General features: G+C 41.4%; 1 protein-coding gene across 2 annotated transcripts; it reads left to right on the top strand.

The window, feature by feature from the left end:
• The first annotated feature begins 2,583 nt into the window (after window positions 1-2,583).
• On the top strand, window positions 2,584-20,532 carry LOC124275157 (ornithine decarboxylase-like). 2 transcript variants are annotated; one of them, XM_046710654.1, is made up of 11 exons: window positions 2,584-2,718; window positions 6,804-6,903; window positions 7,367-7,469; window positions 11,701-11,777; window positions 11,997-12,169; window positions 13,577-13,714; window positions 15,100-15,265; window positions 17,190-17,331; window positions 18,151-18,257; window positions 19,532-19,749; window positions 20,337-20,532. In XM_046710654.1, exons 2-11 carry the CDS (start codon window positions 6,823-6,825, stop codon window positions 20,449-20,451), a joined length of 1,320 nt encoding a protein of 439 aa, XP_046566610.1. In that variant the 5' UTR covers window positions 2,584-2,718; window positions 6,804-6,822; the 3' UTR covers window positions 20,452-20,532. The 2 variants fall into 2 exon arrangements, with proteins under 2 accessions (XP_046566610.1, XP_046566609.1); XM_046710653.1 differs by having other exon boundaries at window positions 17,190-17,346.
• The last annotated feature ends 696 nt before the right edge of the window (window positions 20,533-21,228 follow it).

Here is a 21,228-nt window from a genome sequence, read left to right as displayed (position 1 = left end):
ATTAGCGTGACAGGTGAACATATACTACCCACCAAATGTTTAGACTCACTTAAAGCATTCACTATATGTTATGTATAATATGTATGTGGTTACATTGAAGATGAATTTCTCCCCTAATTTTGGGGAACCAACTGCAAACCTTATGCAGATGAATTGCATGAGGATCATGCTTCAAATTGCTGAAAAGCATGTGCAAATATCGTGCATGTGAACAGCTGCGTTTTAGTGTAAGAATTCGCTAATTTTCACTGAGTTTCATGATTTATTGAACTCATGACAATAATCTTTTCAACGTTACGAATTTGTGTTACAATACATCAGTTCATATGTAAACAGTACCTTTAAACAACATGGAATAATTTGCAAAATCTAATTTGGAACAGTTGACTGAAGTAAGTGGCTACATTTACACTAGTGAGTCTACACTTTTGATGGGGAGTATATTTATAACCTTGTTTCACAGCTATCCCTACAGTTGGGGGTAAATAAACAGTTAACAAGAACAGGTAGCATTTTAATAAACATGTTTATCATCTAATGGAGGGTGTTATCGGTGCAAAGGCTCGCATAACACAATTTTTATTCTTAATATATGATATTCATGATACGGAAACACACTCGGTTAATAATCTCTATTTCACAGCTATCCCTACAGATGGGGGACCGCCGTGATATTGCTGGAATATTGCTAAAAGCGGCGTAAAACCAAACTCAGTCAGTCAGTCAGTCAGTCAGTACAGATGGGGGTAAATAATAGGGGTGGGTATTGCAGAGAATTTTCATATTGCGATATATTGCAAGAAGTATTTTTAAACAACGTATAGTCGTGTTAATGCTTGATTTATAAAGCATGAACACAACAAAGTCACAATGCTTGATTAAGCTTTATTAGAAACTTTTAATCATGACAAAATATAAATGTAAATAATATTTGGCACCAATGAAACAACGAAATATCCGAAGATTTCCGAGCGTTACGAAGTTTTCTGAATGCAAGTCAAAATACCGGTTTTCGATCAGCGTATCGCAATACGTATCGCTTTCATGTCTGAACCGGTAAATACCGGTAAACCGGTTATATTGCGCAGCCCTAGTAAATAAACAGTTAACAATTACAGTTCTTTGTGATTTTCAATTTTATGAAAGAAAGGCATATGAACCCACAGCTGTTAAAAGGGCAAATCTCATGTATACAGCCTTCGACGACTGGACCTCTAGTTTTCAGTGTTTGCAGTGAGTGAGTGAGTGAGTTGGGGTTTACGCCGCTTTTTAAGCAACATTTCAGCAATATCACACATTGTACAGATGTGGGGAATGAAACCTGGGTCTAATGAGGGCAAACCATGAACCCACATTTGCCTTAGCACAGGTCATGGTTCTAAATAACGGTATGTGCTGAGTGTTGGATTGTCTAGAATTACTTTGAAAATGTATCCGCTACAAAAAGGTGTCTGTGTATATTGCCAAGGTGAAAGAAAATATTTTGCCAGAGCTTGAAGCATCAAGAGAGGTGTCTTGTTCGGCCATATGAAGAGGTCGTTTGGCTCATGTAAGTTGAGTTATCAATCAAATCGGTCGTAAAATATATTTGTGATTAGGCCTAAGACCACGTCAATGTGACTGTCTTCGTATTTTCAACTAACGTGTGTCCAAGTGTTTACAACATGCAAACTATTCTTATGATGTCATAAAAGTTACAAGTATTGATTCCAGGCGCGACAGAACTGAGCATCAATAGACAACTTGAACAATAGTCAACTATGACGTCATACCATATTGTGACGTCATTACACCTACGAAAGCAACATGCTAACAGCCGTGTGCGCGGGGCTGATTACACTCTCTTACCCAAGAATGAAAACATGTTTACATTGATGAGATGTGCATGGTTCATTACATTTTATGACCGAAAACGGAAAATGTATCGCATTTGACTCGGGGATTCTGAAATTAATGTGAGAAAATAAATCGGTTAGCTGATATAACAACTGGATTATATCCTTCAAAACTGTTGGGCAACTGTGTGAAGTGAGAGTTTTTTTTACATTTAAAACCATTGTCTGCGGCGTCCACTGCATCACGTCTGTACCAGTGATATATACTGTTTTATTTTGCTGAAAATAGTTCTTGTTGCTGAAGTTAGTTACAGTTATGGGATATACTTCTGAATCGACGCGCAAGTGAGGCATATACACATCGGAATAAAAGAACCACTACTTAAATGACATATATTTTTATACAAGAGTATTAACAACCTTTTTAGAAATACAAAAAAACAAAAACACTTGACACATCATACGTAATAACCGTAAAGGAAGGGGTTATTCGATTAAGCTTCTTGTTGTGTCAAACTCATGGCAATGCCATGCAGGCTGTTTAAACATGGTCCTTGGGACCGTTCATAATTTATGGCTAGGGGGTGATTGTGATTTTCATGGAGAAGCATGTACAATGTATCAACCGTCACAATAATTTTGTACCGTAGCGTGATGGAAAATCATAAATTCACCATCTGAGTGTGAATTAAATTTAAAAAGGGTTTCTGCGCGACCGTGTGCTGTATAGGGAGAGATGTTACAGTGTACGGGCGTCACTGCTCTAAATGCCCGAGGTGCGATCCGCACGTGCAAATACCGATACAGTCACGTGACAAGAAGCACATGGCATTCAAACCACGTTCCGACAGAGAGACGTCACTGAGAATGTCAGACGACGAGGGTATGTTTTTCACCCAAAATAGCGTTATTGTGTCAAATGGCACGAAAGAGAAAAGTTAGACTTTAACATTTTCGAAATCCACCTGCAAATGAAATTTGAGTGAGAGTGAGTGAGAGTTTAGTTTTACGCCGCTTTTAGCAATATTCCAGTACGGCGGGGTATAGGGTTTTCAAAAGCTATGTTATATGATATATGAAGCTATGTTATATAATGATTTAAAGCTCTGTTATGTAATGATCAACACAGAAGATGTTTTGAAGAAGGTTAAATGCAGGCAACACAACACATGTTATGGCAGTAGAGGTGAGGTGAGGTGAAATTGGGTTTTACGTCGTACTTGAGAATATTTCGCTCATATGACGACGTGCATGCGTGTGTATGTGTATGTGCGGCTGCTTGTACTAACCCAGACTTAAGCTGGTTTTATAGTGCTAGCCCACTGAGATACCATGCCGCAGTGAAGCATGAATACCCCACTCAGACACATTATACTGATTCCGAGCCGACCAGTCCTTGTTGTACCCATTAATGCCGAGCACCAGGCAGGGACCAACAAGTACCATATTTTAACGTCTTTTGGTATGACGCGGTCGGGGATCGAACCCACGACCTTCCGCTCTCCGGGCGGACGCTCTAACCACTACATCACGGAGGCGGTCCTTATGGCAGTAGAGCCGTTCAGGTACTGTCGTGCATGGCATTATGTATTTCGCTTATGTAATGTCGTCCAGGTTCACGGACGTCAGCCGGGGTGATTACACTGTTGCCGATTTCACAAGCTCCGTTTTCTATGTGGAGTATCAGTATATGTTAAGTTCCATTATTAAATCAAGCACAATGCATTTTACCAGTTGCATGCATTGATAACCGGTGTCGACCCAAAATGTTATGTGACAGACATATTGATCTTCACAATTTTGCATTGCAATGACGGAAGAGGGCAACGTTACACATACTTTATAGATACTGTCGATGGATAATACATAATTACACGTTCCTTACAAACTATACTTACCAATGAGGTCATTTGTATATGCACAGAGTCAAACTAATTTGTGACATGGAGTCTTTTCATTGATAATCTTGTGAACGTCTTTTTATTCCCCGCGTCTGTCACTCCGTCCGTCACACTGTCCGAAGCATATCTGCTAAATGATTCGTGATAGCTTAACCAAACCTGGTACACATGTCAAGCATGAGCCATAGATGTGCCTTTTGAGGTTTAGACCCAGATATGTATTTTAGTTTTTGCTCTTTCCCTGGAAACGTGACTTAGGCTGTGGCAATGAGAATGACATCTTGTTGAATTTCCATGGCAACAAGTTAGGCTTGAACTGAATTTGGTAGTGCTCCTTTCTGGAGCAGATCTTAAAAACCCGTCAATACTCTCCTTCCACTTTGCTATATACACTGATTACACTTCAAAACATTTGACTGATCATAACTTGTAGACATATTCATAAAGTGTATCTTGCCGTTGCGGGGGATATTGATGACTTAGTCTTCTGTTTGGATTTGAACCAGAGAAAGAGTGTGTTAAAATGGTCGAAGAAACGCGAGCCAGCAGCTGTTCGAATTGCACGAAATTTGCAAGATTCATGACATTCGAGACAAGTGACCAGCAATGTTCTCTTTCAAAGTCCAGACAATCACACGTCTAGCATGCCCACTCAATGCAGTCTTAAGAAGTACAGAAGTCAGAAAAACGCCTGTTGATCGTTCTGGACAAATATCGCTTCGACATTTCATATCTCGAGGAAAATGACAGATCGCCTGGAGAGAACCCGTGAAGATCTGGGTTAGAATATTGATCTTTAGTAACCCATGCTTGTCGTAAGAGGTAACCAGGCTCGTTGTCTTGGTTGCGTAAATCGATGCTCATGCTGCATCAGACCCTTCATTCTGATTGGCTACTGCAAGGCTTTTTTCACGGGATATCCTTCCAATAGACCAATCAGTGTTATATTTACCCGTTACTGCTTATAGTTATGTTCGGCTTTCCCGTACGTTCACATGTTCTCCTGTGAATCTGCAGTTGATGACTGGATTGTCTGGTCCAGACTCGATTATTTACAGATCACCGCAATATGACTGGAATATTGCTGAGTGCGGCGTAAAACTAAACTCACTCACTCGCCTGGAGAACTACAGGTATCATTCAGTATGGTACAAGGTACAGTGTATGAAGCCCATTTCTGGTGTTCCCCGCCGTGATATTGCGGCGTAAAAGTAAACTTACTCACTCACAGTGTGGTACACCGCAGCATGGCATTGCTTGTCGGTTCAACGTGATTTGAGATACCATTTTGAACCTATGGCGACAATTTTAGCAAAAACAACGTTACAGACCGTCCCCGTAGTGGCCGAGCAGAAGTAACGACCCCATACCTGGACCCATGGATTCGAACCACACAGCCAGCAGCCCTTACATCCATACCAGGTAACAGAGGTGTAGCTGCAAGAACAGTTGGACGATGTCGACGCGTCCACGGCATCTGTGCAAGATGCGAAGCCCTGCTATCAACTCGGACGTCAGAACATCAGCGTCGAACTTTCCACTGTTCAGGAGACTAGTGTGCGGACTGGGTTCTCTTCACCTATGAGTCGCGTTTCCTGATGTCAGGTCACGTGTCTACAGACGAACAGGTGAACATTACCTCAGGCGATGCGTTCTGGAAAGTTTATTAAATGACCATTGAAAATTAAGTGCAAACGTGCACCCCCTCTTTCTCAAGAGTACGCAACCCCCCTTTCTCAAAAAGCTGTATCGGCCCCTGGGTGGGATAACAGCTGCAGTAAGGACGCCAATGATTTTGATTGGCGTGAACTTAAATGCAACGAGGTGACGGTGTACAGCAATATCATAATCAGGACAATGTTTGTGTCGCCCTGGCCCGCACGATTCCCTGATTTGTCACCCTTTGATCACTTCCAGTACGAAATGGTACGATCCGAATCCTCCCAACTGCCACAGAAACTACGCCAAACTTGCCTCTGTGGAATAGTCTCCTGCAAGAAGACATGTTGTGGTTTCACTGAGGCGAAGGTGCCAGGCATCAATGCACAAGGTCAATACACTCGCTACAGACAGTGTGAACTTGCTTGTGAACCAGTTCTTGTGGTGTGACTTATTTGCATATATAGTCCGTTTGGCTCAAAATCGGACCGATGAATTGCAATCTAACTCGAAACCTAATAAATATATAACACTCAGTGAAACGCTGATCATAATCAAAACGTCAGACCAACTCTGTGATTCGTTTGCAGAATTTATGGCCTAAAATTAAAAAAAAGTTGTTTAACAAGCTATCATTAAAATTTTGACACATTTCATTATTTGTTACGAGGGAAGAGTGCAGAGACAGGGACAGCCAGGTGATAGAGAAGCAGGTGCACAAGTTCCGACAAAGCTATTGATTCATTAACCTGTGCTGTGCCGTCTCCATCCTTTCTCGCACACATGGCTGTCCCTTTCTCTGCACTCCTCCCTCGTAACAAATAGTGAACTGTGTCAATATTTTCATGAAAGTTTGTTAAACAACTTTTTTATTTTAAGGACATAAATTCTGCAAAAAACCTCAGTTTGTCTGACGTTTTGATTATGATCAGTGTTTCATTGAATATTATATGTTTATTAGCTTTCAAGTTAGATTGCAATTCATCGGTCCGCTTTTGAGCCAAACGGACTATACCAGGTGCGCGGTCCTTATGGACTGTTGATAGTTACAATAGTCTTTCTATCTAATAACATTTCAGTCGAGTCAGTAAAAGTTCAACACTCATTCTGTCTTTTGTTTGTGTGTCAGAATAAGTTTGGCCTCTGAGTATATTTACACTCATTATCATTATAGTTGAAAAATTCGCTGGTCACCCCGACGACCTGAGTTCGATTCCCAAATACATGCCTTCATAGAATGGATTTATTAGAATATCTGCTACACCTTTCTGTATATCATGTATAATGAATGTGATAAGACGTTGGTCTTCCACTTAGTGGGTAGTGTTCTCGTTAAAGCGTTCGCTCGTCACGCCGATGATGTGACGGAAATGACACAAGAGCTAAATACTGTTTTGCTTACATCCAGGAAGGCGCTAGTTGCAGGTATGGAAGGTGTGATACTGTACGAAGATGGGGACGGCATCAAAGACAAAATCAGCAGTGTTATATCAAAGGAAACGGAAAAGGTATTCTCAACCCTTTGTCACAAAGGCCTATATTTTGTCTACATGAATACATAATGGAATTTCGGCTATGCTTGATCAGAAACTAAATCGGCCTAATAAGAGTAGCATATCAACACTGCAGTGACTGTTCACTATTATTAAGGACCCGTGAAGATCCGGGTTAGTATTGATCTTCAGTAACCCATGCTTGTCGTAAGAGGCGACAAACGGGATCGATTAGTCAGGCTCGCTGACTTGGTCGACACATGTCATCGGTTCCCACTTGCGCAGATCGATGCTCATGCTGTTGACCACTGGATTGTCTGGTCCAGACTCGATTATTTACAGACCGCCGCCATATAGCTGGAATAGTGCTTAGTGCGGCGTAAAACTAAGCTCACTCAATATCATTGGGGTTGTTAACAATTATTCTAACGCAGTTTAATCACAAGCAGAACATATTTGTGAAATATTTCCTCTACAGGATGAATACTTTGAAGACGCCTTCATCACCATTGATATGGATGATGTCATCAGAAAGATGAGACAATGGCGCAGGTATCTACCCAGGGTGAAGCCATACTACGGTACGTAGAGCTGTTGTAAGTATACTATAAGTATTTAACGATAAATATAAGCAACGGAATCATCACATTTGTCATAAGAATTGTCTAAAAAAATGCAGAATTAATTGGACGATTGCGACTACATCATATCAGTTAAAGCATGTCCTCTGTACGAAAGCTTAGTCCTCAACAATATATACTGTATTCCATTCCTTTTGTCCAGCTGACTTTAACTTTGTTCATCAATGTTTACTTTCTACTCCGAGAGGTAAACGACATATATCAGTGTGTTTAAAACTGCACATGCACAAACTTCCGATACAGCTGTAGTCTAGGGCAAAATGATACCGATGTATCTGAATATAACTCCAAATCGGTTCATGATGAAACTTTTATTTCAACGCAGAATGTAATGATCACATCAGACCAACTCTGGAAATAGTATTCATAACGTTTGTCTCCAAATACAAAAGTTACTTAACAAACTATCATTTTGTTTTGATTTTCCGTGGGAGATTTAAGAGGGTAAAGTAACAGTTGCAAGAACACCCTAAAGGGCAGGAAGCACGTGCAGCTTAGCAGAATGTAAAAATTTAGGGGTTGTATCAAAACTCTTCCTTACTGGAATCTGAGGAAATTCCTGATTCACTTTCCCGTCATACCCTCAGATTGTACACTTATGATGACTGTTTGAATGTTGGCATAATCTAAACCACTTTTCATCCAGTACTGGTCATTTTATTTTCAACTTTCTGTACACAGTTTTGACAGATTGCTGGCGTTCTTCGTTTTGAAAGTCCGAAATTTTGAACGTGGGTTTGTTGCGGCCCACATCAGATTTTGAGATCCCCAGATCAGTTCTGTTGGTTTCATGGCCATGAGCTTTATTGATCTACCTAATGGATTGGTGTTTTGTTGCCTTTTATTATGTCATACAAAACAGGTTTAGTTGCTTTTGATGGAAACGGAATATCTTGTTTTTTCTTGACTTGTTACCATATCACTTTTCCTGCTGTTGGATGTTGGAGCTTTTGTGGATCATCTGTGTAAGACATGCTACTTTCACATTCGTTCCATTGGTACCATCCGAAAATACATCACTAAAGAGAGCGCATATATCCTGGTCAGATGTCTTGTGTCTTCCCGCCTAGACTACTGCAATAGCCTTCTCACTGGAATATCCAAAGAGCACATGAAAAAAATCCAGAAAGTGCAGAATACAGCCGCTAGAATTATATCTTTGAGTTCTAAATATGATCATATAACCCCTGTGATAAAGTCTTTGCACTGGCTTCCTGTTCAGTACCGAGTTGACTTCAAAGTTCTGTGAACAGTCTTTAGGTGTCTCAACAACCTTGCCCCTACATATCTCTCATCTCTCCTAACCCAGTATGTGCCTTCCAGAACTCTACGTTCCCAGGATAAACAGCTCCTCAAAGTACCTCAAGCTCGGCTCACCTCTTTTGGAAAGAGGAGTTTTCAGCATGTCTCTTATGGAAGTCTCTACCGCTCCAAATCAAACTCGCCCCGACCCTGGACTCTCTTTTAAGAAGGCCCTAAAGACATTTTTTTTACTAAAGCCTATAGTTGACATTTTCCCTTCTTCTGTAAATAGTTTTAATGCGCCATTAGCACGCATGAGTGGGTGGACACTGGCTCTTTACAAATATCCACTATTATCATTATTTTTTTGCATTTGGATCCTGCACGCTATGATATGGTGCGTTGTCCATAACAATTGAACTTTTCTGAGGAAGTGTTGGTACCAGCTGTTTTTTCACCCAATTTCAGAAATCTTCCCCATTCATTTCAGTGTGGTAATCTCTGTTTTTGGATTTCGCCTTGTACACGAGTGAACAATCAGACAGAAGCCCCACACATTTACAACCTGCGTATAACACAATGAATCGCTCACCCTTGCCCAAAGGCAATTTCCTGTTACATGGTTCCATAGAGGAGCTATCTACCCATGGTGTGCTTGCAGTCTGGCTGGCGTTCACCCGATTTCCATCCCAAAACACTGGCCATGGTTCGAATCCTTCTTGACGTTTTGTGTGATAGTGCGTTAGTATGTGTTGCGTAGTCGCACGATGCCAGCTCTTTCACATAGCACCCGCCTATTTGCCCCACTTACCTTTTTGTAACGAAACCCAAATATGCAAAAGTTTCCATAGCTGATATTCGGATATAGTCAACGGATGTTCTGACACCGTGTATTTATGCTAAATGCGTAAGGAAGGAATTTACTTTTGCTATAGAGTCTTCTAACAGCATTTCTTAATAACTCTTTCTGAAAACACTCAAGTCTGTCAACTCAGCCGCACATGCAGTGCGTTTTTTACAAATTTACAATTTATTTATTTAAGGTGCGACCCCTTTCATTTCACGTTTAAAAAAATCTTTTTTGAAAATAATCGACTTGATGTCAGAGGAGGATTTCATTGTCTCATGTACCGTGTCAATTGGCTGTACTTGATGAGACGTCACAATTGCACGTGCTTTCCGCCATTCAGGCTGTTCCTGCAACTGTAAACTTCCAACGGAAAATCAAAACAAAATGATCATAGTTTGTTAAGTAACTTTCATTTTAGAGACAAATGTTATCCATCCTTTTTCCAGAGTTGGTCTAATGTTTTCATTACATTCTGCGTTGAAATGAATGTTTGATCATAAACCGATTTGGAGTTAGATTGTGATTTATCGGTATCAGTTTGATCCAAACAGACTGGTTATTTTGTAACAATAGTTTATGGACCCGTGAACAGCCGAGTTAGAATTGGTCTTAAGCAACCCGAATCGGTTGGCGCTTGGTAGACACGTCATCATATTCAAGATGCGTAGATCGATGTTCATGATGTCAAGGGGCGGTGGGGTAGCCTAGTGGTTAAAGCGTTGGCTCGTCACGCCGAAGACCCGGGTTCGATTCCCCACATGGGCACAATGTGTTAAGCCCATTTCTGGTGTCCCCCCGCCGTGATATTGCTGGAATATTGCTAAAAGCGGCGTAAAACTAAACTCAGTCAGTCAGTCAGTCATGATGTCAAATACTGGATTACTTCTTTGAGAGGCATGTTTAGAAGTTGGTGTATCAGATAAGGAACAAACTTTATGGATGAACAACTTCTTTATTCGGCATCTTCCGAATAAAGTTGTTCATCCATAAAGTTTGTTCCTTATCTGAAATACTGGATTGTCTGTTCAAGTCTCAATTATTTATATATAGCTGGAATAGTAGGAAGAACTGCGATAAACATACAGTCTGTTACAAGGATGGGTATATCAAGTTTGTGTTTCACAGGTCTAACAGCTGGGGGTGAACACAGGGAAGTATGGCGATTGTGGAAATGGCTTTGTCACTATAACAATACTTACTGTTTAGCAGTAACATTTGTAAACATGTCATCCTTCTATTGTCTGCCTCAAGAGTGGAAGTTAGATATTTGGTCCGATTCCCATCCTAATCCTTGCCCCTCTTATCTTGGTGTTACCCAGTATCTCAGCAGGGCTGCCCTGTAAACTCCGAGGCCAGACAAGGAGCCACCAATCCACCTCCGTGCATAAGTGAACACCTTTTGAATGCAACGCCCATAGCAATTTCACTCTGGTCCCCAATAGTTGATCATAACGTAACTATAACATTGTCACTGCTTTCTTGAGATAGGCAACTTAAAATCTGTTGCCCAGTCGTCTGCAGCATGGAAATCTTTCGTCTTTTTCATAATTCCGGTTCGCCCCGCTTATGTTTTTATGTTATCACCATTTCCGTTGTCGTCGATTTACCAAAGTGGCACATTTTTAACGTCTGAGAAAACATCACTTCGGGCTTTCTGTCAACATGAAGCACACCAATTAAGATGTGGTGATAGAACAGGAAGTCTCTTCAAAGTGGGGTTAAACCTTGCTCACTCACTCACTGATCATGTACGTGTTTGTGTTTATACCCGGGGCGGTAGCGTAGCCTAATGGTTAAAGCGTTCGCTCGTTACAATGAAAACCCGGGTTCGATTCCCCACATGGGTACAATGTGTGAAGCCCATTTCTGGTGTTCCTCGCCGTGATATTGCTGGAATATTGCTAAAAGCGGCGTAAAACCTAACTCCTCACTCACTCGCTTTGAGTATAACCTTTAACAATAATAGGTCAGCATATGTACACCTCTCCGTTTTCAGCGACTACCATACAAAGATGAATGCCTACATGTATTGGGTACTTCGCAATACGTTATAAGAGTGTCGCAATTTTTGTATTTCAGCTGTCAAGTGCAACAACGACCCTCAGATCCTCTCTCTCTTAACTGACCTCGGTGTCTACTTTGACTGTGCCAGCAGGGTAGGGACATTACATCTCCAATGTCAGTAACTTACCAAAAGAGGAAGGCTTGTTGGCACCTTCTGGAAGTGAAGTGTGTTGATTTGCAATCCTTTATTTGTTTAATGTAATATCGAAAATTATCATTGGCAATGATACACCTTCTATAAATTAAATTAATCTTTAACTGAATGGGTGCAAGGTTTGATCAGTCAATTGTATATTTATATTTTCCTTCAGAATGAAATGGCCTCTATTCTTGGTTTGGGCGTGGAGCCATGCAACATCGTCTACTCCCACAGTGTCAAATGCCGTAGAGACATCAGATATGCGGCGGCTGCTGGTGTTGATTTGATGGCATTTGACAGCGAGCATGAACTCATCAAAATAAAGTCAACTCATCCCCACGCAAGGTAAATTACCTGTAATTATGACACATATACAGACATAACTAGTTGTTTGACAGCGAGCATGAACTCATCAAAATAAAGTCAACTCATCCCCACGCAAGGTACATTACCTGTAATTATGACAAATATAAAAACATAACTAGTTGTCTTAAATGGCGCTTCACTGCCTCACAGCACATAACATTTTAAATAATTTGAATGGCGGGGAATCAGAGTTTGTGGTTGGGATGTGTGCATACATTAAACAACTTTAGTGAGATGTATCTGATTGAAGATGTCCCGTGTGAAATTAATTAATGTCATTTATTTGAGACACCGTTTCTGCTAAACGGTGTACCATATCTCATTCCGTTTAAACATATATATATACACACCTTGTGCATTCCTGTGAGGTGGCGGTTTGTCTCCCACAGAAATCTGACATCACCAGTTGTTCCATGGCACATGGTGCACAAGGCCCTCAACAAGTTGCTTGTTCCATTTGTCATTTGTAACTTTCCAATATGCACGTACCATTTCCAGAACCTTCACTGGGGTCGGATGAAGCAGGGCATCACTTTGATACAAAATATTGTCTTACTTAACAGTAGACGTATGTGATCGCTATGTAGACAGGTCATAGTTGTTTTGAGGTGGAAGCGTCAGTAGAGCGTGCATCCCAACTGTGTCTGGAGACTTTCAACCCGTGAAGGTCCGGGTTAGAATGTGCCTTCAGCAACCCATGCTTGTCGCAAGAGGCGACTAACGGGATCGGGTGGTCAGGCTCGCTGACTTGGTTGACACATGTCATCGGTTCCCAATTGCGCAGATCGATGCTCATGCTGTTGATCACTGGATTGTCTGGTCCAGACTCGATTATTTACTGACCGCCGCCATATAGCTGGAATATTGCCGAGTGCAGCGTAAATCTAAACCCACTCACTCACTCTGGAGACTTTCAAAGGTTCTGTTACGTACAGATATTCATCCTCACTCTGGGGCTCATGACAGCGGAAATATAATAGAAGAATACCATACACTCCTAGATAGGTATGCTTCATAAAATGATATAATCGCATAGGACATTTAGTGTTGCAATAACATATTCAATTTCAGTGCTTTGCAGAAATTTGTCTGAGGAGTTTGAGACAATTCCTGCGTGTTTCTGAATAACGGCTCGCATTGTTTGTTAACTGCCAGGCTCAATTATAGTAAAATTATTGAAATTCCTTGTTACTCTTTGCACATACTCATCCCCTAGTTTAAAGTCCGCATTTCAAAAACACAAAAATAAAACAAAAAACAACTAATCTGTTCCTGCAGAATGAGAAAGAATAAACTCAAATAGACGTATTCTGTCCCAGGCAGGATAAGTAGTTTGGAGTTCTTCCTGTTTTAGTCAGTAATTTTGTTTTTATTTTAACCATTCAGATTGTTGCTGAGAATAAAACCGTCAGATAAATATGACGTGCAGCATCGGTTAAGCATCCAGTATGGATGTGAACAGCACCAGGTCCGGCCTCTTCTTGCAGCCGCTAAGAGAATGGAACTGAATGTGGTGGGGATCAGGTACTGTCCCTATTTTTCTGGAAAGTTCTTTGATCTGACGTCATGCTAATCTGCTGATAAAACATGGACAAGGATACTTATGCTTTGTACTTCGTTCCTTTAATTTGATGTATGATAGTCCATTTCTTACAACATTACATAACCCATTCGTAACTACTCGCCTCTTTCCGTGACCTACAAGAAGACTCGTACCCCCTATCGTACGCCATTAGTGCTAAGAATCGTGGCAAACCAATCAAATCGCGCGTAGTAAAACGCATTTCGAAGCATGAAAATGGCGGCACCGTTGAAGTTTGAAACTTCGCTAAACTATGCAAAGCACAATTTAAATAGAAACTTTGAGCTAAAGGATCAGAAATTTTAAACACTGAAATATATTTACAAAGGGAATGACTGTATCGCTGTTTTGCCCACGGGATATGGGATATTCTAGGAGCCATGTTTGGAAATTCAGAGTTATCTTTCCTTGGCAATAGTACTAGACTATTTTCATCTCCATGCCCGTTTGCGCTTAGACAGGGCCCAGTCGTAAACATGGCCACGAGAGGGGTACGAGACGCTATCCGGCTTGCCGAAATGACACGAGTAGTTACGAATGTACATAACCAAGAGTTGAATAAGAATACATGGTGGTCAGCTTTTGTTTCTTGCTCAGCGCCATACTCGCAGTATTCCAGCGTATAAGACGGCTCTCTATAGATAATGGAAACTGGAAAACATAATTTGGTGTTTGAGAGTATTGAGCCTCTAAGCAATAGGGATGGTGGTAAAATGTGTTTGTTTTAAACATATTTTATTCGAAAATGAAATGGATTGGGCACAAGTTATCCAACTTAGGAACGCCCTTTCCCAGAAGTTACATATGTAAAAAGTGTCATGGCAAACAATCTCCTTGGAAAACTGAAACAACCGTCATGAATGGTTCATTTACTGTCTGGGGACGGTGGGGTAGCCTAGTGGTTAAAGCTCGTCACTTTTCCACATGGGTACAATGTGTGAAGCCCATTTCTGGTGTCCGGCCCCGCCGTGATGTGGCTGGAATATTGCTAAAAGCGGCGTAAAAATAAACTCACTCACTCATTTACTGTTTGATGTAGACGCTCTACAAGCCTTATAACATCAGTTTGAATTGATAAGCACAAAGCACAAACTCTCTCATGATTCTCGATGTTATGATTTCCCATTGTGGAACAATTTGCTCTTTTCGACCGTTTGTAAGAAAACCGATTTCAATCTAGAGCTCACATTAATCAAATATTACATTTGTGCACTGAAACTATCTAAATCAGAATGGTATTGAATAATAGTTACAAAATTTCAGGTGCTACTAGATAACAAATCACTCGTCGATAATCATATCAGTTGCTATTGTATACTTCTGACAGTTTCCATGTTGGAAGTGGAGTCGTGGATGGCCGTGTGTTCATTGATGCCATAGAAAGAGCTGACAGGGCCTTTGCCATTGCCTCCGAACTCAACATTTCTCTGAGTGTCCTGGATATTGAAGGGGGTTTCTTAGGGCAGAAGAGAGCTCCTGTGGAATTTAAAGAGGTAACTCAATTAATATCCACAGGCTAGCAGTAATACTTTACCCCCCAAAACTAATTTTTGCCATCATTACATACTAAGTAGCAAAATACATGATGTTTTATGGTAACATCATTAATCCCCACTCACAAACGATATGTTTTACTCAAAGGTAAGTTGTTCTCCTCATTACAATCTCAGCAGCGGCGGAAAACAGAAAGAAAGGTTATTTTATTGGTTGTTCTGGTGCTGAACTCATGCTGAAATATTGGCTTCGAAGCCTGACTGTGACGAGGTTTGTTCTTATGCTTCTTCATGAATATATGTTGATGTACATTTGGGGAAATACGCGACCCTTGCTCAATACATGTACCCGTGAAGGTACATTCGTGTTGACTGGTATTTGTAGGTTGATGGTCAGCGTGTGTTGACTGGTATTTGCAGGCTGATGGTCAGCGTGTTGACTGGTATTTGCAGGCTGATGGTCAGCGTGTGTTGACTGGCATTTGCAGGTTGATGGTCAGCGTGTGTTGACTGGTATTTGCAGGTTGATGGTCAGCGTGTGTTGACTGGTATTTGCAGGTTGATGGTCAGCGTGTGTTGACTGGCATTTATTTGCAGGTTGATGGTCAGCGTGTGTTGACTGGTATTTGCAGGTTGATGGTCAGCGTGTGTTGACTGGTATTTGCAGGTTGATGGTCAGCGTGTGTTGGCTGGTATTTGCAGGTTGATGGTCAGCGTGTGTTTTGTCTGGTATTTGTAGGTTGATGACCAGCGTGTGTTGTCTGGTATTTGCAGGTTGATGGTCAGCGTGTGTTGACTGGTATTTGTAGGTTGATGGTCAGCTTGTGTTGACTGGTATTTGCAGGTTGATGGTCAGCGTGTGTTGGCTGGTATTTGCAGGTTGATGGTCAGCGTGTGTTGACTGGCATTTGTAGGTTGGTCATGACTGGTATCAGCGTGTGTTGACTGGTATTTGTAGGTTGATGGTCAGCGTGTGTTGACTGGTATTTGCAGGTTGATGGTCAGCGTGTGTCTGGTATGGGTATTTGCGTGTGTTGACTGGTATTTGCAGGTTGATGGTCAGGGTGTGTTGCGGTTGATGGTCAGCGTGTGACTGGTATTTGTAGGTTGATGGTCAGCGTGTGTTGTCTGGTATTTGTAGGTTGATGGTCAGCGGGTGTGTTGACTGGTATTTGTTGATGGTCAGGACTGATGGTCAGCTTGTGTTGACTGGTATTTGCAGGTTGATGGTCAGCGTGTGTTGACTGGTATTTGCGGGTTGATGGTCAGCGTGTGTTGACTGGTCAGGCTGTGGTGTGTTGACTGGTATTTGCAGGTTGATGGTCAGCGTGTGTTGACTGGTATTTGCAGGTTGATGGTCAGCGTGTGTTGACTGGTATTTGCAGGTTGATGGTCAGCGTGTGTTGACTGGTATTTGCGGGTTGATGGTCAGCGTGTGTTGACTGGTATTTGCAGGTTGATGGTCAGCGTGTGTTGACTGGTATTTGCGGGTTGATGGTCAGCTTGTGTTGACTGGTATTTGCAGGTTGATGGTCAGCGTGTGTTGACTGGTATTTGCAGGTTGATGGTCAGCGTGTGTTGACTGGTATTTGCAGGTTGATGGTCAGCGTATGACTGACTGGTATTTGCATTTGCAGGTAGGTTGATGGTCAGCTTGTGTTGACTGGTATTTGCAGGTCAGATGGTCAGCGTGTGTTGACTGGTATTTGATGGTCAGCGATGTATTGACAGGTTGATGGTCAGCGTGTGTTGACTGGTTGATGGTGTATTGACTGGTATTTGCAGGTTGATGGTCAGCGTGTGTTGACTGGTATTTGCAGGCTGATGGTCAGCGTGTGTTGACTGGTATTTGCAGGTTGATGGTCAGCGTGTGTTGACTGGTATTTGTAGGTTGATGTCAGCATGTGTTGACTGGTATTTGCAGGTTGCACGCCTCATCAACATTGCCCTTGAGGACCACTTTCCCGCTAAGAGAGGAGTGAGGATAATAGCAGAGCCTGGTCGCTACTTTGTGTCATCGTGTGCGACCCTGGTCCTGACAGTTATCGGAAAGAAGGTGATGCAAGGTCGCTATACGAAAGGTATGAATGTCTTGAATTCTTCCAATGGAGGGGCGGTGGGGTACCCTAGCTTTCGCTCGTCACGCAGAAAACCCGGGTACGATTCCCCACATGGGTGCAATGGGTGAAGCCCATTTCTGGTGTCCCCAGCCGTGATATTGCTGGAATATTGCTGAAATATTGCTAAAACCATACTCACTCACTCACTCTTCTAATGGACACTTTTTACAGGTGTCAGTGGGCAAGTCGCATTATATAATTGTTAAACACTTAGGCGTGACAGACACTTGTGGTCGTTGGTTTAAATCCACTTCCCTGTTACTAGAAGAACAAGCAAGCAGCCATGTAGTATCGTGTACGACGTGGTGTTTAAGCTCTCTGGATGAGGGTAATGCAAAGGGAGCCTTCTGAAGATGTGTATAATACAGTGTACAGATGTAGTGATCTGGATAGGATCTGAATATTCTAAGTCGCTCCCTCTTGTACTATTTCTTTCCAGACTGAGTACTTTCAGCGTTCCCAGCAAACAGTTTTAACTCTAAAACCATGATCTCACCTTGTTGACTTCACCTGGAAAGTCGTGGATGATAAATCTATTTCGACACTGGCTTTCAAACATCCATATATCACATATAATTCAGACTGGTGTCGGGTGGTGGCGGGTGGTGTTGGTGGCGGGGAGGTGGTGGGTGGTGGTGATGGGTGGTGATTTCTGAGATGTCTCAGCATGGCATCCCTTCTCAGAAAAGGGTGATGGCATAACATAACATAACTTATCTACTGAACGATTTCCTGAATGCTTACAAAGAAAATTCATACCTTCAGATGGAGTTGAGAATGAATTCCTGTACTTTCTGAATGACAGTATCTTTGGTACCTTTAACGTCACCTTCACGGATTGTACTGGAGCGAAACAACCGTCGTTGCTGAAGGTAGGCTGTCCCACCGCAACATATGTACATCTGTATAACGGTTCTTCTAAATTATATCATGACTATTGTTAAAGTGTTTGAAGATTTTAAGGGGTCACAAACGTCCATTTCCTTTCCTTACCATATGACCTCCTATTACCCGGGTTTGAATGTGCACTCAGCTGTCCCATCATTGTCGTAAAAGGCGACTAACGGGATCGGGTAGACAAGCTCGCAAACTGTGTTGATCCTGCCTTGTAACCCATGTCAACTGTGTGGATCGATGCTCATGTCATGGCTTGTCATTACTTTCTGACAGCTATCATGCAGTGGAATGTTGAGAGCGGCGTGAAACACCTCAACAGAACCTTGTTCTGTGATAAAAGTAACGAGTCGCAACATGTCCAAGATATTTTTACCTGATGAAGGGACCTGGAATGGTCTCAAACGTCGTGACGAGACCTGGAATAAAAAAAAGTTTAAAATCAGAAAGTTTAATTCCAGGTCCCTCCATCAGTACAACTTCTAAATGAACTGAAAGGGACCTGGAATGGTCTCGAAACGTCGTGAGAGAAATTAAAAAGAAGTTTAATCCATAAAAATATCTTGGACATCACTCAATGTACAACTTCTAAATGCCACTGAAAGACATCGAGTCGCAACATCTTCAACTGAACAGTATATTTACTACGACACAAGGGGATCCTAAGGCAGATACATGCCAAAGACAATCTGTCTGCAAATGAGAAAATAATTAAATAATGCTTGTCACGATACTTCTGTACGTGCGTCAACGTGTACTGTAGGCTCTCCATATGAGAAAGTAATAAAGAGGTTTTGTTAGGTACAAGAAAAGTACAATGCAGTCTGGATCGCTTTGCCTCTTTTATTTTACACAGTGCCTGTAATTTTTCATTTACAGGTTAATGGCATGTGCATATGAGCTCAATATGGGATTTCATTACAACGTTTAATGCACATGGTGTTTCTACTATCCATAGACAAAGAAGTACCTCCTCAATATTCCTGTCCCCGTGAAGGTCCGGGTTAGAATGTTCCTTCAGTAACCCATGCTTGTCGTAAGAGGTGACTAACGGGATCGCGATCAGGTGGTCAGACTCGCTTACTTGGTTGACACATGTCATCGGTTCCCAATTGCGCAGATCGATGCTCATGCTGTTCATCACTGGATTGTCTGGTCCAGACTCGATTATTTACAGACCGCCGCCATATAGCTGGAATATTGCTGGGTGCGGAGTAAAACTAAACTTACTCACTCAGTATTCCTGTTCCAGGCTCCACGGAGTGAGGTGACCTTCAAGTCCAGTGTCTGGGGACAGACGTGTGCAGGTGACGACATCCTTTTCGAGGAGTGTCATTTACCAGAGCTTGAAATCGGGGACCGGTTGTTTGTGGAGAATGTTGGCGCTTACCCCATGTCGATGAACAAAGGCGGGGCATTTAATGGAATGCCACAACCTACTCCAGTTTATATCTGCTCGAAAACATTGTGGTAAATGAACCATTTCTATGATAAAAATATTTCATATTCCATCATCAGAATATTCCATATGTGAAGCCCATTTCTGGTTTCCCCCCGCCGTGATATTGCTGGAATATTGCTAAAAGCGGCGTAAAGCCATAGTCACTCACTCACTCCATACACCATAATCAAAATATTCCATATACCATAATCAAAATATGCCATATACCATAATCAAAATATTCCATATACCATAATCAAAATATTCCATATTCCATAATCAAAATATTCCATATACCATAATCAAAATATTCCATATCGCATAATCACTCCATTGAGACCATTCCGACTATCATCAGCACATATTTATGAATCACAACCAATACGCTGATGTGTTAGCGAACTATACTATACTACGAGTGTACATTTAATACTTAATAATTTAATAATTAACTTACACTCTGGGCCAACTTACTGAACCGGCTAACAAGGGGCAAATTCGCTTGGCATTAATGTAATCATAATCTCCTGTTTTATCCATCAAAATACCAAACGAAACCAATTTGAAAACTTTTGTTAAATAGCCTTTGGTGATGATCATATGTACTGTTTTCCAGGAAAACCCATAACTGGCAAAGCAGAGGAAAATGTCAGCTAAACATCGAAACAGAGGACCGTGTCACTGAAGAAGAAATGACCAAAATAAAACGGGAAACGCATCATGGAACCTAGAAACGCAATATTATCCAACCTGACTGGGAATTGAAACAGAGTTTGAGTCAGAAACCTGACATTAAACACGTTCACTGGCAACTTTACTGACGTTATTTTTAACCATAACTACGTCATGTATGACGGCACACTTGAATGTGAGAGGGGGATGAGTAGCCTAATGATTAAAGGTCCGATCGTCATGCTGAAGATCTGGCTTTTATTCCCCACATTGGTACAATGTGTGAAGTCCATTTCTGTTGTCTCTTGCGCTGATACTGTAGGAATATTTCTATAAGCAGCCTGAAACCATACTCGCTCACTAGCATTTGAATGTCTCTTGTAACTGAATTGTGCACGGCTAAATTGTGGCTGTCTTTAGACACATACACATGAGCATTAAAAGCACTATATAACACTAGTGGTGGTCCGATTAATTGAAATAATCGAAGATTGGTCGCTTTGATAAAACGACCAAGCAATCGATCATGTTTTCTCATAATCGAACACAAACAATTTTGGACCACTTATTTGCAATAACAATATTTTTCAAAAAGGTTGATTTTGTCTAGACATTGCATAAGCACTACACAAGCTCGTTCCAAGTCATGATTAAGTTTATCTTAACAACTCCAGGAAATGTATGTTCCTAACACACTAGTCATCCTTTCAAGATGTGAAATTTGCAAATGCATTTTGTGCAATTTGCGAAAAAACACCCGAGAGAACTACATGTTTTTTCTTTATTTTTTGTGCATTAACAAACATAACCAGGAAAATTTGATAAACGACGCTAAC

The sequence above is a fragment of the Haliotis rubra genome, unplaced genomic scaffold, assembly GCF_003918875.1.
Source record: "Haliotis rubra isolate DU_JTF1 unplaced genomic scaffold, ASM391887v1 Scf199, whole genome shotgun sequence".
NCBI lineage: Eukaryota > Metazoa > Mollusca > Gastropoda > Lepetellida > Haliotidae > Haliotis > Haliotis rubra.
This window is presented reverse-complemented; position numbering and strand designations above follow the sequence as displayed.

Coding starts and splice junctions, on each gene's coding strand:
- LOC124275157 (XM_046710653.1), top strand. CDS start 6,823: ATGGAAGGTGTGATACTGTACGAAGATGGGGACGGCATCAAAGACAAA. Junction 11,778..11,996: donor ACTTTGACTGTGCCAGCAGG/GTAGGGACATTA, acceptor ATTTTCCTTCAG/AATGAAATGGCCTCTATTCT. Junction 12,170..13,576: donor TCAACTCATCCCCACGCAAG/GTAAATTACCTG, acceptor TTAACCATTCAG/ATTGTTGCTGAGAATAAAAC.